Below are 20,567 nucleotides of genomic sequence, written 5' to 3' on the forward strand. Positions count from 1 at the left end.
TTCCTTCATTCTTTGTTGATTTGTTGTTGGTAACCAGGCAGTCACCGGATGTTACTTCGAAAAAAATCATCGAAATTTATGGTTGCTACTAGTTGGTATTATGACGGAAAAGTACATTTGAACTATAAAATTCTATCTAAATTTATCTCTGTTCGGCCAATAACCGGTCCTTGCTCTGGTCAATCATAGCGATGGTTTAGAAATCAGAGTGTACAAGATTATATGTGCTACAAAATGCTTCTCCCTCAAGTTTGATTTGTGAAACAGTTAATCGATGTGAACAATGTAGAAGAAGAACACACATGGTTTGGCACAAAATCCAACGCTAACCACTCGATTGACGTACGGTTATCACTTATCATCCATCTTGAGCTAGTTCGCATTGAGAATCCGCTTGATAAACCGTTGGAAGTTATAAAAAACAAATTGAAATTTCAGTTTTTGGTAAAAATGTGTTCGAAGTTCGCCAGCTTTCAAAAATTGCTATACCCGATGAAAATTATGCGGATTGGTATTCGACTTGCAGAAATTTTTTTCAAACCTAGAAAATGTCTACTTACATACAATAGGAAATTATTTTCCTTGGACATTCCTATGTGACATATTTGATGTCATACTCAAAATCTAAATTTCCATATCGTTGATGGGTACTACCTCCATTTCACGGTGCAGAAAATTTCTGATATTGCCTAAATGCAAATCAATATCCGATAAATCTATGGATATATATACGAACAATATACTTTAATCAATAGATAAATGAAAATAGTTATACATATGATCATTTTCGTACGGTATTTGTACGACCAAATTGATGACCGAACGGATAAGGTGGAGAGGACGTCGCACGGTGCATGCAGACGGAACGGAAATTGCCATCGTACAACCATAGTATAAGAAATATCGTATGTATAGCATCCCTCGTAGATAAATATAGTTATAGCTAAAACGTTTTACGATATGATACTGATGGAGTGTATTATACTATTCTTATGTTATGCACCGGCGTCAACTAGTAGTACAGGTGCAGCGTCACTTTAGAGCTTGGGGAGAGTGTTTTTGGAGTGTAATGAGGACAAGGGCAGGAGCCAAACAACAAGCCGCATTGCCCCCACTAGGGATCCCACTGGTGTTTGCTGATTCGGCCATTGTCTCTCCTAGACATGTGCAAGGGCCGGGCCCACCGGGCAGCTGTTCCTGTCTTGGTTTTAAGCTGCTCATCGCCTACTGCAATGGTACGGCCATGAGCCGAAGCTGAGATTAAAAATCGGTGATGAGAAAAAAAAAGGGGTTAATGCTGGTGAGATAATGCTTAATTATGTGTGGCCAAGCTGATGAGAGTGAGAATGTGAGTGACAAAAAAAAGATGATCTGGTCTGTTGTTTGCATGTATCCTGGAACTTGCCCTTTGCCCCCTTTTTCACATGATTTTCTTCTTTTGTGTGTGTGTGTGCAGACCTTTTCACATGGATTAAAGGCAAATCATCAGCTTATGATGGATTTCTCATGGTTGTCAACTTGTGTTTTTGATTGATCGATGTTCATGTACGTGATGGAAAACGGCTAGCGGTTCGATCTATCTATAATTCGTTGCTCTGGAATTAAAAATTTTAGAGAGACCACATCGGTTTCTGGAAAATCTTGGGCAGCGTGGCGGGTGATTGATAAGAACAAGCTCAAGAATATAGCCAACTACTAGCTTTAATTCATCTATAGCCAATCTAATAGTCAATTTATATAATAGTTACCTACAAAACATCATGTACAATACATGGTCTACATTTTATTTTAGAGTCCGTGTGCAGCGGCTATAAATTAGTAGCTCATCTCTCTCCTATTTTATCTCTTTAAAATATGCTTATAGCTGGCTTATAGCCTGCTATTGTACCTGCTCTAAAAGTATATTTGTAAGTGAAAAAATAATGTATAAATAAAACTTTTATGTTTATGTTCAGAAACTATGAGTGAAAAATAAACTAAGATAACATACCTTAAAATCTCTCCAAATTTAAGGTTAAAAATTTATATTTTAACTCATAAGCATATATAATCGGAATTAAATAGATGGGGAGTGACTGCTATACATGAGCACCTTCTGATAACAATACGACATTAAAAATATCAGAGAGGTCACATCGGTTTTATGAAAAATCCTGGGTGTGTTCTTCTGTAGACGAAGATGAAAGCTAAACGATTATCTAGTTTCTAGGGTAGTTATTTTATATATAAATAATATATTAATTATTATAAAGTCAACAAATGTATTTTAGAAATGTTAGATGATCAACTTATATACAGAAAGTTTTTACAAAAATTACATCGTTTATTAGTTCGGAAGGTCTGCGTACAAAACTGATGAATAACATGAAAAGAAGAAAATGCGTTTGAAATCAATAGACTATTCCCAATTTAAACCATTGAGTTAGTCTTTATGTATAAATTTTTTTTTAAAAAAAAGTAACACGTGCTTTGAATGGGTAGGAAATTGGTATTTTGTTGACAAATAAAGACACATTCTATGTGTGATTCTTGTTGCAAAATTTTTATACATGTGGAGACACTACTCATGTCCCTGAATGATCTTCGTTCCTGTTACAGCTGCAATATGCACTGTGATTTTTTCTAACCAATATGTAGTAACAGTTTTTTCGTGGGAGATAGGAGTAGTAGCTAATCCCTCCGTCGCTAAATAAAATTAAGGGTTTCTAGCACTCAAATTTATCCATGAATATAAGGATTTCTAAGGTACATTAATCTAAGGGATTTTCTCATCGACTGCCCATCATTTATTTTTTCATCTAGTTTTGTTCCTAATCACCCTCTTACTCTTCGACAACTCTGTTCTTAAGCTGTTTTCATCCTTAATGTCTCTGACAAGAACTTTTACATCCTTATCTTTTGGCTTCTACTTATCTTCTAGGACAAAATTTAAATTATAAACTTAAATTTGGAGTTAATTTCAAGGTTTTTACATCAAAGTTTTCAGTATAGACTTTTAGATTGTTAAGAATACATATATAAAAATTTTATTTATAAATTATTTTTTATTTATAAATATGTTGTTTGGTTTTTTCTTGAAAAAGTCAAATAATCATTCCATGATTATTAAGAAACTCCCTCTGGTGTTCAAACTTGAAAGGGAGGGGAGATCTGTCATTCATTGCACTGGTTTGTTGAGACCTTGATAGCACTTGCTGCACATAGTAGTCCTCTTGATTAATTATTCAACTCCAATACGCACTTTGATGCCTAAATTATCTCATTACATAGTTTACCTTTTTTAGACTAAAATAAAAGATAAAACATAATAATATTTTTAATAACTATTTTATAGTATAAACAATTAATTAACCACTACAAAGTTGAAATCTAATTTAGAAATATGAGATGACCAACCTCTATTTAAAAGAACTTAAAAGAAAATATAGTAGCTTAGGAAGCTTCTGCGCAAAAACCGAAAAAATTATAGTACTCCACCGGTTTAATTACCTCTCGAAATGGTGAGGCGATTCAGGGGAAGACGGCACGGTTCGTGTGGTGTACAGTGTACTGACTGGATTAATTATCATTTGATTCATTTTTCCTAAAATGCATGTACGGCGTTGTTTGTGCGAAGGGAAAACGAGCAGAATTAAGTACGTTGTCGGCTTGTACGTCTGACGAATTGATTCCAGTACTGCACTTCAAAGCTGACGGTTTTATATGTACTATAGTATAGTATGGTCGTACTACTATACTTGTACTCCAGTAACCCCCCAAAAAGAAAAAAATGGTGGAAGGTATTGTTATTGTTCGTATCTCAAATTTCCGCCTAGTTTCTCTTTTTAAAATATTCACCCAAAACAAAAGGCAGCAGGTAATGGTTTCATTGAGCGTGAAATATGTTCGCTGAGTTTAAACTCTATGCTTAACATTATAGCGTATGTGTTCGTGTTTCTGGTTTATTAACCCCATTATTTTGTTTTGCGGTAAAGAAAAAAACAACATATTGTAAACCAAAAAATAATTTATGAGTAAAACTTTTATCATTATGTTCTTAACGATCTAAAAGTAAAGACTAAAAATTAGAATATAATAAAATATATCAGAATAAACTCTAAATTTAAGGTTAGGAATTTAAATTATAGCTTGTTAGCATGACCACGTGTCAAAAGCCGTGATTATTATTCTTCTAGTAGCAGTCTTACCCGTCGAAAGCAAATCATCTGCGGTGACTTCTTAAATACGACGGTATGATTTTCAATCTTCAATGGTTTTCATTTTCAAGATATGTCACATAGTTTCTGTAGATGTTCATAGTGATAAAGTAGCTTTTAGGATGCGTATGAATATTCATAGCGATTAGAATATAATTTTAATGATTATCTACGTCTGCACATTGTTTCGACAAAAGAAAACAAAGAAAGAACAGATCATCATAGATAGATGCAGAACTTGGCATTTGGATATCACGATTTGGCACCACGCTGTCTCGTCACCCGTCGATCGACGCGCGCGGGTTGCTTCCGACCCACGGAGCGACGACGGATCGGAACCGGATTGCAGGAGTACGTGCAACGCCACCGTCACCGGCCCGAGCGTTGTCGGGGACCCACTGGCAGTCTCCGTAGAGACTGGCAGGCCATGCATGGTCAAACCCGCTCACTCTCCGTGCCGTGTGGTCCGCGGACAGCGCCCGCATGTCACGACGATTTATTGCGTAGCAACTGCACCAACCGGCCGGCTCGCCTCGGTCCCGGCCGGCCCGGCTCGGGCTCGCGTCCCGCACGCGGCGTACGTGTACGTGTACGGTCGACAGATCGGCGTACGTACGCCGCACGGGTTGCCCCGGTTAATCAGCGGCCACGGCGATCTTCCTCCGCCATCTCTTGCAATATCTGACGCTGATCTGGGCCGTTCGATCGATCTGGGTGGCGGAACAGCTAGCACTCCTCGCACGGTCAACCGCACGACGCTGTTCTTTTAGCAAAGGGCAGGTGCCCATTTCTCCGCATTTCCTATACATGCCGAGCCCTGGGGGCTTTTAATTATTTGCTATTGGTTACACTAGCTCATTTAACAATTTGTTACCCTCCATGTATATGATATGTATATGCAGACCTAAAACAGTGATAAATTATTAAATAACCCCTAAATAATAGAGGGTGTGGTACTAAATTTGAGCGATAATGCATCTCCTGATGATAACTACTCCCTCTGTCATATATTAAAAATGTTTCTGGACTGGACATAAAAATTAAGAAATTATGTGAAAATAGTTGAGTAGACGGTAAAAGTTATGATTGGATGAAAAGGGAATGCTAGTGAAGATATTAAATATATCATGGTTATGGTTGGGGTGAGACGATGGGTTGATGGATTTATTTTAGGTCAAAGCTTTTATGTGGTAGAAATATGTTCATTTTGGAACGAGTTGAGTATATTAAAATACGTTTTTAATAGATGATGTCGTTTATTTTTCGTATATGTTTAACCATTTAATTTATTTAAATAAATATTGCTGTCATTTGATTTACTATCTAATGCATTTTGAGCATAACTTATTTTTAAAAAAAATATATCAAAATAGAATAAGACAAATGATCAAAATTATGCATAAATCAACCGTACATCTATTAAATACTGTAGTTAGCTGACGTGTTGAGATCAATCAAGTATTAACCATTGCTCTTTTCCTTCGGAAAAAGAAGTAAGAAACTTGTGAGTGGAGTGTAAATGAGAAGAAAAAAACTTGCAAAACACCTTACGGTGTGCGTTTGAACAAAAGCCAAATTGACACATGATAGCTAGTTAGCTAGTACTATATTGCTGAGCTCGACGGTGATGAAGATGCCACCTAGGCAGGGCACGGCGACTATTATAGTCCGGCCGTTGAGAGTCCTGTCCAGATTTACAAAAAAGAAAAAACTTCAACACGTTATGTTCATCGTACACAAGAGCGGGACTATGTGGTATTCTGGCCATGGGTCGTATATGCATCACACAAATTCATGTGCTGCGACGGATGTGCTTGTACTAAGTTATATGTACTTATAAGCTATCCGTCTCAAAACTTCGTGTATCGTACGTACCATTCACTCACTTCAAAATAAAGATAACGACGAGGTAGATCGAGAGAAAAAAAAGGAAGGATTAGGTTTGGAATTTATTTATTAAGCGACACTTTCGGGGTGCAGGCTAAAACAATGCAGGGATGATCGATGCAACGGACTGAGATTTGAAAGAGAGAGATCAGGGGGTCAGTGGAGCTTCGGAAATGGTAACCTGTACAAGAGATGCATGTGCTTAAGGAGAAAGCAAACAGTGCCGCTCCCCGGACGCCAAAATGTTTTGTCGGGGGTGAAGTGGCGGCCAAACATATGGTGGTCTTCGGCCGTACGGTTCAGGGGATCAGTCCATAACTAAGATATGCTATTATAAACATGGCTGCCTGCAGGAAAAAAGAATACTGAAAAGAGGAGTAGCTAGTTGCTCTGTTTGTGTGGTGGTTTAATTAGCACAGTAAGATATTGGTAATCTTGCAGTGTTTGAAACCTACTCCTACTTCACCACAACTTAGCTGTCAGCTGGTCCCGAAACTATCGACTGGTGAAAACAGAGGGCAAACTGTCTCTGTACATTCACAAGCACATAAGTAGTTCAATGTGTCGATGTTTAAGAATGCCATAAGCAAATCTAGCTTTGGTTTGCACTACTATTGAAATGTTTTTGACTGTGTTAAAATAGCATCAGGGGAATTGTTACCAACTGTGCTTCATAACAAAATTTCATAGGTTCTCACTAACAGATGTTTTATGGTGCTCGATAGAGGATTCCATTTCAAGAAATATATCTGCGGCTGAGATGTGGCATGAAGATAGTAGAGTTGCTCTCATTTTTCGGACATTACATATCTCGACGATTTCCAAGGTGTCATGTGCTGTAATCTTGCTTACATTATTCCTCGTGGCTCTTTTACTAATCAGGAATCAATTGCAAGCTCGGGAGCTGCTTGGATGTCAATTTCAACTTAACTACTGTGAACTGGTGAAGTAATGCGTCCTTCATGTGCGCCTTAATTGGTTCGTGCATTCCCATGCATCCCAAGGCTACAAAACGATTTGTTATTAGTACTGCATCCCAAGAAGCTTGTAGTGAAGCTGCCACCACTGATCACGAATCAACCTGCCCCCCCTCATTTCCATTGCTCACTACCACAAAATCAGACATTCAGACTTTACAAGTCTCTAGGAGAAGAAGGGTGGTGATGCTGTACAGGCTTTGGTCCAAATGATTAAGATTGATGAGGCCTCGTAAGACCAAAGGAACATTTATTGAGATTATAAAACATGCATTTTGCGAAATAACTAAGCAGCTTGTTTATTGGTGTTCTGGACGCATGACAAGTGGATTCTTTATTTTTTTTAAAAAAACAGCAACTACTATTAACTTCTGCACCAGCTGCTGCTATTGGCGATGACTGGGTGAGTAGTATAAACATAATAGTATAATACAAGTATACAGTATATGCTATGAACAGGACAGGGCCAGTGCGTGCATGCATGCATGGTCAGTCGGGTCATCAGGTGGAGCCTGAAAAGATCCTACCAAACCGAGTGATCAGAGAGAGAGAGAGAGAGAGAGAGCAGCTTAGCTTAGCTTAGCTAAAGCCAAGATTAAACAAACGCAAGGTAACAAGGGGGAAGAGGCTAAACGCGAAGGGGCAAAGGCCACGCAGGAACATTTAGGGGGCGGTGATCCATTGACCCTGTCGCTAAAATTAGCAGCTTGTTTAGCCACCTAGCGAGCCTAAGCTCTACGGGCCTAATCTGCCCGCGCGCACGGGCGCCGAGAGCGTGCACGCTACCGCGACAACCCCCGCCCTTGGACGCTCTCTCGCTGACACACCTCACACGCTGATCGACACGGCCGGGCATGCATGCAATCTTCACGTTGCATATACTAGCTAGTTGCACTAGCTCACTGGTAGTAATTAGCTTAGCTTTTAGCAGAACGAGTTTAGCCATGTAGTAGCTAAGCTAGCTTAGGTAAGGCTCTAATGCAAGTGTGTGATATGCTCCTCCATGTAGGAGGAGTAGGAGATTTATGTGTGCGGGGGCAAGTTGCGAGTAGTAGTAGCTAAGGCAGGAGTGGTTGTGTGTTGGTCCATGTGTTGGGGGGATAGATAAAAGGGAAAGACGCGAGAGAGAGGGGCAACAAGCGCCGAGCGGGCGCCGTGTTCCGTGGGGCTTAGTTAGCTAGCTTCCGGCCGATCGCCACCTCGCTTTGTCTCGCCCGCCGGCCGCGATTGTATATACTACTCCGCCACTCGTACGTACGTACTCGATCGGCGACCAATATTTGTACGTACGTACGTACGCACGCCGTGCCGGCACCGCCTGTTTGTTGTACTGGTACGTAGCGACGCGATCGGCCACCGCGAATATAGGGGCGAGTGTTTGGATTTTTCAAAGAAAGAAGCCAAATACCATTATATTTATAAATGAAAAATAATCTATAGATAAACCGTTTATATATGTATTCTTAACAAACTAAAAGTGAATATAAAAATAAACTTAAGTAAAAAAGACATAAAATCAACTCTAGATTTAATATTGAAAAAATTAGATTTTGATATATAAATATAAAAAAAACGTAAAGATAGGGCTGAAAATCTCAGCCCAGTCTTGCATGACGCAGACGTGTGTCGGTCACTTGTCGATGAACACGATGCGCCGGTGACGGCGACCGGGGCCGATCCCCCGGTGACCCCCTGCTTCGCCTAACGAAAAAAAGGGACTATAGTTCGCAACGAGAAAGTCAAGCTATCGATCGTGCGATCTGCGGCCGGTCGGTCCGGCTCGGATCGATGCTCGTCGTTGCGGCGATCGAGTGGAACGGCCGTGGGTCACGCGTGCGATGCAGGGTCTCGGGCTCTTCGTTGTGCCGTGCGGTGCGGGCAGGCAGGCACGTCTGGTCCCTTTCGCGGATCATCTCCGCCGTCCACACAGATGCCAACGGGTGACACGACGAATCGCGGCCGTACGTCCTCCCGGAGAAAGACCGTGATCTGCAGCGGATATTCGTGTCAGGGTCGGCTCATGATTGGCCGTGAGTGCGCGGGCCCGTTGACATAGGACAAGCGTAGCCCCCCTATGTCGAGCAGTACCACCAGTATACAGTACCGCAGTACATCGCACGTATTGTACACAGTATAAAACAGTGTCCAGGTACGGAATACGACATCTATGCCGAGCTTGTGCTGCCAAAACGAGTCCTCCCAAAAATTTCGCAGCTCAAATTTAAGTAAAAATCTTACTATAAGCAAAACAACATTCGTCTTTCTTTTCTTTGCCTTGCCAGTACCAGCACTGCAGTGTAGTATCAACCGAACCAACAAGATACCCGTGAGGGTGTTTACTTGGGCAAATAAAAATGGTTGAAAGTCATATCAGACACTTAATCGGACGTCGGTAGGAGTTTTTGACACGAATAAAAGAACAAATTTCACGGCTCGCCTAGAAACCGCGAGACGAATCTTCTGAGCATAATTAATCCATCATTAGCATATGTAGGTTATTGTATCACTTATGAGTAATTATGGACTAATTAAGCTCAAAAGATTCGTTTCACGGTTTCTCACATAACTGTGCAATTAGTTTTCTATTTTATCTATGCTTAATACTTTATTTAGGGGCTGTTTGTTTCCATAAGTCTTAGGACTAAACATAAGTCTCTTTTAGTCCTAACATGTTTGTTTGGAGGGACTAAAAGAGACTAGAATCTCATTAAATAACTTACTCAATAGTACGCATCACACACATATAGCTATATGCCTAGAGTAGTAGAGTAGGTGTACTATAGCTCTTTAGTCCCTTTTAGGTGTTGTTTGTTTCCATAAGTCTTAGGACTAAAAATTAGTTCTAGTACTAAAACATAAGTCCTTTTTAGTTCTACCCTGTTTGTTTGGAGGGACTAAAAGTGACTAAAACCTCATTAAATGACCTACTTAATAGTACACATCACACATAGCTATAGGCTAGAGTAGTAGAGTAGGTATGCTATAGAATTTTAGTCACTTTTAGTACCTCTCTTAGGGACTTATGTAACTAGATAGTTTTAGTCTCTTTTAGTCTCTACTGTTTGGTATTTTAGGGACTAAAAGGGACTAAAGTGGAGAGACTTATGAATAAATCCCTCCAGACAAACAACCCCTTAGTACCTCTCTAGGGACTTATTAGTCTAGGTAGTCTTAGTCCCTCCTATTTGGTACTTTAGGGGCTAAAATGAACTAAAGTGGAGTGACTTATGGATTAGTCCCTCCAAACAAACTGCCCCTTAGAGCATCCCTAACAGCTCATCTAAATTTGGTCATCCATATCTTCATTTGGATAATCATCTAAACTATTTTTATCCTTCATATCTCTTTCTACTCCACTGGATCATCCATATATGACATTCTCTATATCTCTTTAGAGGATGGAGAGATCACGTAAATATAAAAGTTCTCTCTCCTAATATGAATGACCTCTAAAATTAGATGATAGGGTAGTCGTTTTATTGAAACTTAATTTGTAGACTTTATCTTTTATTTTTAGGATAGAGAATGTGATAGATGAGATATCAGGATGCTCTTAGCTGTCTATTGAGGGAAATTTTTTGGAGGCAAGCAGGGCCTGAGAAAAATCGTGAGTACCAGTGTGGGGGCTGTATCAGCGTTCCCAAGCCAACAGGGTAGTAGCGCGTCCTTTGAGGTAAACGGTGTGGCGCTGTGTCCGGTATGGCGTGGGTGGGAGGCACAGTAAAAAAACACACACGGAGAAAAGAAAAACTCATCAACGGGAAAACCGCGGGGGTAAAAACCGAGAGGAAGGAAACTTCAGATACGGGTGTTTCGTACACGTCAGCGTCACAAGACCGGCACGGGAGGCGGCAGATGGGATGGGGAAGGGAGGTGGGTGAAATGAAATTTTTTTTACCGCACCGATCGAGGCGCCCGCTGCCGAAAAACTATGTCCTCCGTACCACAGTGGCCTGCAGTGTCACAGCAGGGTAACATGGGCTAGTAGTAGTAGTATTGCCAAAGGCGGTGTAAAAATAACGGTTACGCACAGAAAAAAAATTAAAAAGTTACCGCCTCTGTCCCAAAATAAGATTATTTTTGTTTTTTCGTATCCAATGTTTGACTATTTATTTTATTTGAAAATTTTTTATAATTAATATTTTTGTTCTTACTAGATGATAAAATATAAATAGTACTTTATGCTTGACTAATTTTTTTAAGTTTTTATATAAATTTTTCAAATAAAATGAATGGTCAAACGTTGGATAGAAAAAACGTTTTGACGGAGGTAGTACGTAGTAGCCGCCCCTCTCACATGGGGCTCGTCGCCGATCATCTCCACACGCCCTCGGTGATTCACCTACAGCTGTGGAGGAAGCCAGGGGAAAGAAAAAAGAAGAAAAGGTTACCGTAGGAGGGACACGGTGATGCAGAGGAGCAGCGCTTGCTGTTGCCGCGGTATTTTTACAGTCGCCTTGCTCAGCAAGGTGATGGCCGTCTCGTGTGGCCGACGTGTGGGGCCCGGATGGGTGTTTTTACCGTGCACTCGCGGGCACCGAGGTCGTCTCGGGGGGTAAATTACATGGTTACCGGTGAATAATGTTGTCGATCCACATGGTTACCGTGAGCTGGTACAAACTCAAATCTGACCGGGCACACTTCGCCACGCCCACGCCGTTTCGGTCTTTCATGCCCCACGGGTGGTCCCACATGTCAGCCTCACTCTCACGGCTGAGATATTGCTCCTTTCGATCGAAAACGATCAAGGAGTTGTGTTTGGTGTTTGTGGAGTAGTAGTGCCATGCTAAGGCGAACACGAGAACAGATAATACGGTAGAATTCTCTGCTTTGCGGTTCGGTTTTTTACCGGATAGTATTAAGGTTAAGAACAACAAAACTAATACTCTTGATTTGATAGTAATCCCAATATCCAAAAAGTCTACCTCATACTTCAACCATCTCAAAAAACTTTTTTTTTACCTAACTCACATATAACTATATATATAGCTACAAAACAAAAAATCTTTCCCCATTCTATGTTCCAATACATGTCTCGTACTACATCGTCCCGAAATAAGATTATTTTTTAGTTTTTATACAATGTTTTGACTTTTCGTCTTATTTGAAATTTTTTTGCGATTAATATTTTTGTTCTTACTAGATGATAAAGCATGAATAGTACTTATGCGTAACTAATTTTTTTAAGTTTTTGTACAAATTTTTCAAATAAGACGAATAGTCAAACGTTAGACACGGAAAAAACGAAAAATAAAGTTATTATGGGACGGAGGTAGTATATTTTAAACTCCCATACATTTATCATCTATTTCACCTGGAAAGGTGTCAAGAGCTCCTCCAGCTTATCTATCTCAAGTCCCTACTCCAGCGTGTCCGGGTATCAATGAGTTGGCGGAGCAGTAGCAGTTTCAGGTGTTATCTTTTTTCATAAAAGGAAAGAGATAGAAGTAGACTTAACTTTCTCCAGTGATGTGGCTGGCACCATAGGCCCTACTTGAGCTATAAAATGGGAGGCCGACACCATGCAGGGGACGAAAAAAAGAAGAGTAAGAACAACGTATCTTGTACTCATAAACATTTGATAGTAGAAGAACATGAGTAGGGTTTTATACCTCGGGGTGATCTAAATATGTATAAGTCATTGGTGCCTCCTATAATTCCTTTCTGAGTTTTCCATGAGTAGATCCTTAGAATTTCCCTAGGAACCCGCTTGGGAAGCACTCATGTGCGCCTATTCTTACATGCTCTTGGCCAAACCTCTAAAAGAAGGGGGTTGTTCAAACTTCCCTGCTGCGGGAGTCGGTATCCTCCACAGCAGTGAGCTTTTATCAAAAAGGAAAACGACGAGGATTGTTAGTTATTTGAAGTTCCAATGAGTGTCTAACAATTGGTCCCACATGCAATGCCTTATTGAACTTTTTCACAATATCCACTTGGGCTGGTGATATTGTAGGCTCATTGGCAGTATCCAATATAGTACTCTATCTATTTCAAAATGTAAGTATTTATAGGATTCAAATTTTGTACCATAATATATTCATTGTTGCACTTATTCTCATTATTTCAATCATTGCATTGTTGTTGGAGCTAATCAAATGCTTAGAAAAGTAACATGATCAATTGAAATTTCAAATTTTGATCACTATCATTGGACTAAAACATGCTCATGTTTGATGGCCTAGTTGGCATGGCAATATGTTGCCAAGGTGATGATCCATGGTTGGTCCAAGACGATGATCCACGACATGGCCCAGACTCCAATAGAGGCATAATGGAGAATTGTTTCCCGAGGACGAAAGCCTAAGGAGCATGGGTCTAGATATTCTGTATTACAGCAGGTGAACAATGTTCATGTTTATGAGACAGTGAAAATATGATGTGAATAATGATAAAAATGTTGCAACCGCAGTGTTTCAGGGGCCATAACATTACTGTAGCATTATTGTAGCGCTCGATCTAGACCGTCTATTTTGATCCAACTATTAAAAAAATAGTGAAAATTTACGCTAATGTAACTCTCTGTAGTAGCACATGTTATTATAGAGGATCCCAATTCAAGGGAGCATTGCTGGCTTGCTGCATGTAGGTAAAACATCAACAACAATGTTGGCATTCATTTCAGATAGAAAGAAACCAATTGCGAAAGCACACGATCAAAGATAAAAACTATTTTATAGAAAGATCTAGTATATTTTTTCCTATTGTAGTATTGTCTAGATCCAATGTTTTTTCTGTCAAATTTTGCTTATTGGTTATTAATTGATTGTGTACATTTTCCGAGCAAAATATTAGATTCCTAAGGAAGCACATAATGCATTATTCAGAAGGTAAAGGCGCACACACACATGTTTTTTTCACGTGCGTATTACTAAAAGACCCACATGTATGCACAACGGTGTGTCCTTTTTTCCAGGTGGGCATGCAACAGCAACGCACAGCTCGATGTCCAGATGAAATTCCAAAATTGCAACGGGAGTCATCATTGAATTTAATACTGTGCGTATAAGACGTGTTGTTCAAATTTAAGTGCTCGCATTTTTTCCGCAAATGGAACGGGTTGGCTGAGTGGATGTGTTGGGTATTAGGATTTTGGACGAAATACTCGAAACCCATGGCTCGGAACCGCTCATATTGAGCTTGACTTGGATGGGGTTGAATTTATAGTTTTAATGAGTCGAGACGTGTTAGGTTTCTACATTACGAACATAAGAAACCATATCGCGGGCTTCTCGGGTGAATCGTCAGCATAAAAGATCACTGCTACTTCACATGATTAAAGCCTTTTAACTTGGTCTGAGTAGGTGAAAACGGGACGGACATTACCCGTCCACCTGAATTAATTTGGGACAAATTCACGTGTCACCAAATTAGGTATCCGGAAGATAATACGGATTTTAGGTCGGGTTCGGGTATTTTTCTCGGATACAAATACGGGTTCGGGAACGTGGTATCCGACGGATACGGGTTACCCGGCAAAAAACGGGTACTACCCGGTTAAATATCCGGATATGACCCGGATAGTTATAGCCCATCAAAAGCCCACGTTGCATTTACATACAATTAAAGCCCAATAATAAAAAAACATTATTCTAAGTGTTCCATATACATGTACATTAACTTTATTTATACTTCTTGTTCATATATACTAACATACTAATAATATAATTTAATGAATCAATTATATTTTCTTACCAGCATTGCTAATGCTAGTTGTTAATTCCATGATATAGTTGTATTTAAGATTTATGGAATAGTTGAATAGCTATTATATATGTGATATATAGTTATTGTTTTGATTTGATATCTGAATAAGTATTCGTAACCGAGATCATTCGTATCCGTCTTAGCACGTATCCGTTCTTCGTATTCGTATTCGTCAATATCCGTATTCGATCTGATCCCGAAAAGAAAATATGGGTTATGACACAGAAAGGATGCTATCCGAATCGTATCCGACCCTGTTTCACCCATAGTTATAAGTCTTATAATTATATTTAGCTTATCTATATTTACTTAGTTCTTAGCTAGCTAGTTAATGTTAACGAGCCGAGCCGAGTTGACTCTCTGGGATACGAGTCTACACGAGCCTTGATAGCTGATCATCAGTTTTGTTGTGCTCTCCTGTAATATTAATCATAGAGATAGGTTGTTACATCATATGCCCAACCATGCATGAAAGACGTTACTACTAGATGGTAAATCTGAGTTGTTTTGGCTGTTGTCAAATATTCATCCATTAAAGATCCAGCTACACAGTTTGACAAGGTATTATGAAGCCTTCCTTTTTTACAGGGTATAAAAGGGTATGGCTTCAATTTTCTCTTGACTAACAACTGTTAGTTCATTATTTTTGTGGTCTCTCTCCATCATTCATCGCCTAACCATTCATTTTGTGAAACAAAGTTAACAAGCCACTCTGATATTACGGCGTAAACACAATATTTTGTCATTTAATTTTATGAGCAAACTTACAAGATCAATGACTTATAAATTCTCTCAATGCTAGGTTGGGAGCAGCTCATGTTATTAACTACATGAACCAAATAAACTGGCAAGTTTTGGGGAATCCAGCCGTGAACACAGCACGGTTCATTTTCCAGACTGGAGATAGGCTACACCATTGCGCAGTTATTTTACAGTTTCACTTGCAAAACATGAAACATTTTTATTACAAAAATCATTCTGCCAGCTACTTACGTGTGGAATAGAAACTACACAAAAATAGCAAAAATATCTATGGTTTGAATAACACATTTGCAGCGCCCGTCAAAAGTTCTCATTATCCGCCTTCCATAGTTATTTTCAAGCCATGCCTTTATTTTCAAGTTCATATAGGGCGCGTTCATTTCATCTAATTATCTTTAGATTTTTCCCAAATTTTGCACACACTTTTTCCTGAACGGTTAAATGGTGTATTTTTTTTACTCTATATGAAAACTCATTATCTCATTTTTAATTAGATTTTTAACTTTATGGTAGTTGTTTTCATCATTTATACTCTTGAATAGTTAAAAAAATTAGATAATCTTTAACCGTTAATATTGTGTAAGAACCTAATATAGTACGTGTTTTGAAGTTTATGGTTCCAAAGCTTATTCAATTAGATGGTTACGTACCCATTACCTTTGACACCCAAGATACCTCATCAACAAATATCAGGTAAAAAAGACAACAAAAATACGATTAAGTAAATTGAAATAAAAAAACAGAATAGAAATTCTTGACAAAATATATATATATATATTTATGATACAAGCAAGTTTAATTTCAAAATTACACCTACTCACCAGTGGCACAAAAGACCAACATGACGAGGGGGGAAAAATTCCAGCCTTTCCACGCCCCTCCAAAGATTTGACCGAGGAAACCAACCCCACCACCACGCCTCACGTGACCCCCCTGACGCGGCCACTGACACGGCGGGCCCACGTCCACGCGTCGCCCATCCAGTGGCCCCGCGCGAGATGCGGCGGGCTGTTGCGCGGCCGCACACACGTCGGCGGGCAGCGGGCTCACTAGAATCTCCCCCCTCCTCCCCTCTCGCGCGCGCCGCTGACCGGTGGGGCCCACGCGACGTACGACCCGGTGCCCGTTGGAACCCCACGGCTCGCTGGCCGGGTCACTTACAGGTGGGGCCGCCACCATAATTACTGCCACCCCGGAAATGTACTGCCCCAAGGTAGTTAGAGTTTACTGCGGCAGCTTGCCAGGCAAGCACGGAATTTATTATTTCCATTCCTATTTTTTCTCCTCCTCCAAAATTCGAAATTCCATTTTGTTATGAGACGCATTTTGGGTGGGGCCGAGTGGGAAAAGGTTCCGAAATACCAGAGGCGTAGGTGGAAAAACGCGAGAGAGAGGGGAAAAAAAAGGAAGAGAATAAAGAAGAAGAAAAAAAAAATATCGCGGTTTCCTGAAATGGGGCTCTGGGATGCTATATAACCGGGCGGAGGACTTCGCAGCCTACAACAGCAACCAACAAACCGCACGCGAAGAGACACATCCTTCGTTGGAAGGGAGCCAAGCCAGCGCTTCCGCCTTCGCCTTCGTCTTCCCCATTCCATCCATCCATCCCACCACCTCCCCCGAAAAAATCCCACCGATACCTCATCGCCTTCGTCTCCATCCTCGCTTCCACGCCAAAAGTCGTTTGCTTTTTTTCCCCCTCCCTTCTCGCGTCTCCTCCTCTCTCTCTGGGGTTTTGGGAGGGGTTCCTCGAGGTGGTGGTGGTGGTGCCGTGGTGGTGGTGGCTTTTTGTGGGCGCGAGACTTTTTGGGTTTTAGGAGTTCTTTCTTGAGGGGTTTTGGGTGGTGGTGGTGGAGTTGAGGATTGGAGACCGGGGGGGGGGGGGGAGCTGATGCGAGTGGCGTGATGATGATGTGGCCTGCGGAGATGGAGGAGGAGGGGTTTGTTGCTGTCAAGAGGACGGAGCACGTCGAGGTCACGTCCGTGGCGGTGGAGGCGGCGCCGGCGGGGAAGGTGAAGGGGAAGGTGGTCGGTGGTGGTGGCGCCGGCGGTGGGCCGTCGACGGTGAGGGTGTTCTGCGACGACTTCGACGCGACCGACTCCTCGAGCGACGAGGAGGAGGAGGAGGTGACGGAGCGCCGGAGGGTGAAGCGCTACGTGCAGGAGATTCGGCTGCAGCGGGTGGCCGCTGCGGTTCCGGCGGCGGGGAAGGGCTCGGAGGAGTTGTTGCCGGCGGCGGCGAAGATGGCGGACGCCGCGAAGGCTAGGGTGATGTTAGGCGGGAGGAAGAGGAAGGCCGGCGGGGACGGCGCAGAGCCGCGGTTCCGCGGCGTGCGGCGGCGGCCGTGGGGGAAGTACGCGGCGGAGATCCGCGACCCGTGGCGGCGGGTGCGGGTGTGGCTCGGTACGTTCGACACCGCCGAGGAGGCCGCCAAGGTGTACGACTCGGCCGCCATCCAGCTTCGCGGCGCCGACGCCACCACTAACTTCAACCAGTCCGGGGACGCCGCCGACCTCGAGGTCCCTCCCGAGGTCGCCGAGCGCGTTCCGCAGCCGCCGGGTGCGTCGAAGAACGCCTCCCCGGCGACCTCCTACGACTCCGGCGAGGAGTCTCACGCCGCGGCGGCCTCCCCAACCTCCGTCCTCCGCTCCTTCACTCCGTCTGCCGAGGCCACCACCGCCGAGACGACCAACAAGAAGAAGCCGTCGCCGCCTCCCGTCGTGCGCGAGACCGACGAGTCGAGCGAAGTCTTCGGCTGCTCTTTCTCCGACGACGGCGGCTTCACCGGCGAGCTCCCACCTCTCTACACCGACTTCGACCTCCTCGCCGACTTCCCGGAGGCCCCGCTGGACTTCTTGTCCAACCTCCCAGTGGAGCCCTTCTCCCTGGCTCCCTTCTCCGGCAATAATGGCTCGCTGGACCTCCACCTCGACGACGACGACGACGCCCCATCGCCGGCGGCGGCGGCACAAGTGGACGACTTCTTCCAAGACATCACCGACCTGTTCCAGATCGACCCGCTCCCCGTCGTCTAGTGCAGCAACAACACCAACTGTAAAACACCGGATTAGGCGACTAATCCGGCCAATTTTGTTTGCGTTTTACCATTCTTTTTCTTTATTTTTTTCGTTCTAGATGAGAGAGAGAGAGTGAGCTATGATTCCCCGTCAGTCTAGCTGCGGCAAAAGCACTCACAACCGCTTCGAGGGGAAATCCTTGACGAGGCGAGCTATCAGAGAGTCAAAAAAGAAAAAAGAGCAATGGGAATATGAGATCGTGTTGTAATGGTTTTGTCAAACCATCGAATTAAGTTTATCGGTAATTATAGCAAATACTAGTATCGGCCATTCGTTAATAACAGCTCTTTTTTTTTCCTTCTTAATGTGTTTGTTTTTTTTGTTTTGTCGCGGGTGTTCCGCGATGAAACGACGAGCCGAGGCCCGAGGGGGGACCCAACACGCGGGCGGCGGCCGGCGATGTTTGGACGATGCGTGGGTTCCCGATACGGCCCGCGATTTGCTCGGCTCCGTTCCGAGGCGTCGGGCGCCGTGCGGGCGTGTGTGTAAATGCAGCGACGCGCCGTGATGCCACCGTTGTTCTGCCGCGCACCGAGCCAGCCGGTGAAGCGGAGAGGAGGCGAGACGAGAAATCGAATTGCACCGAAACCAATCGGCCGTTGGATCGCCGGGGCGCGGTCAAGAAGGCGACGGCTGACAAAGCGGGCGTGGGATTAACGAAAGGCTGGCTTTGGGTTGTTAAACTTGCCGTCTTTTTCTCTTTTCTCGTGGCGAGGGGCAGGAGATCAGGGGGTGCGGGCGTACTGGCGCAGTGGAGCTGCAGAGAGCGAGCATGGCGGTGTCCTCCCCCCTGCAAAATTCCACTTTTGTATTGGGTCTTTTTGACTATATATACCAGCAAGGAGCCTCCTCATGAAAAGGGAAACTAATAATCCCAGTTGGAAAATGAATCAATCCCTTCTCTAATCAACAATTGCCTTTTTACTCCTCCATAGTCCCTAGTATAGAAGATTTATTTAGGCTGTGTTTTGAGACGAGAGAAGCAGGAAGGATACATGGAAAGACGGCGTGTCCCCTTTGTGTCTATTCTTTTGGCGGAGGAAGGAGGGTCCTTTACTCGAGCAAGAGGAGCGAGGAGGCCATCAGGCCGGTCCTTTTGGTCCTTTTAGGAAGGAGATGGAGGGAATTCTCTTTTTTCTGCCTCTTTCCAACACGTACCGCCCCAGCTTTTGAAGAGGCCTACCATGCATGCAGCAGGGTAAGGTGTACGAGCATCTATCTATCCATCGTCCATGTATCGATCTCGCTCGATCGCTGCGCAGCAAGGACGTGCACAGTACAGTAGCAGTGTCTTTTTTGCCCCCCACACCGTATCACACAGCTTTATCAAGCTACGTTACGAGCGTTTTGCCGCAACTGCTTGCGTTTTGGCATCTTTGGCAGCCAGCCCAGCCGCACCACTGTGATCTCTCATCAAGCTTGATCGAGACGTCGCCGGAGGACACGTGCGGGAAAAAGACGGTTTTTTTTTGGCTAGCTACAGTAGCTCGTGCACGATGGAGCTGCTAATCACATCATTACACACACCGTCCCGGCGTCTCGTGTCGTCTCACCTGTGTTCCTACGCACCGACGGTCTGATGATGGCAACTGGGTACTTTCGTCCAAGTACTACGTCGCCGGTTTTTCTCCAGGACATTTTGTGTGATGTGATGAGTCTTCGCACTAATCACGCGCGCGCGTGTACGGAGATGACACGAGATGGGCTCCAGCGGCGGCACGGACCGGAGAAGATTTTGTGTAAACCATGTCTTGGGGTCGGCCAGTGTTACTGGTTCTGATACTTCCACTGCTGCTGGTACTACTACTACAACCCCTAGTTGAATCTGGCTGCAGTAGCAGCAGCGAGTGTGAGTACACTGTACACCAGAGTAGCAGCGTTAAGATTTTTGGGTGCCTGCCTGTCTGTCCCCTTCTCCGTCACGATACACCACAACCTTCTGGTCCATCGGCTGGAGGATCGC

General features: G+C 43.1%; 1 protein-coding gene across 1 annotated transcript; it reads left to right on the plus strand.

Annotated features, from left to right (window-relative positions):
- The first annotated feature begins 17,038 nt into the window (after positions 1 to 17,038).
- On the plus strand, positions 17,039 to 18,879 carry LOC102717576 (ethylene-responsive transcription factor CRF2-like). The gene has a single exon (XM_040528008.1). It carries the CDS (start codon positions 17,432 to 17,434, stop codon positions 18,560 to 18,562), a length of 1,131 nt encoding a protein of 376 aa, XP_040383942.1. The 5' UTR covers positions 17,039 to 17,431; the 3' UTR covers positions 18,563 to 18,879.
- The last annotated feature ends 1,688 nt before the right edge of the window (positions 18,880 to 20,567 follow it).

Source organism: Oryza brachyantha, chromosome 1 (assembly GCF_000231095.2).
Source record: "Oryza brachyantha chromosome 1, ObraRS2, whole genome shotgun sequence".
Lineage (NCBI taxonomy): Eukaryota > Viridiplantae > Streptophyta > Magnoliopsida > Poales > Poaceae > Oryza > Oryza brachyantha.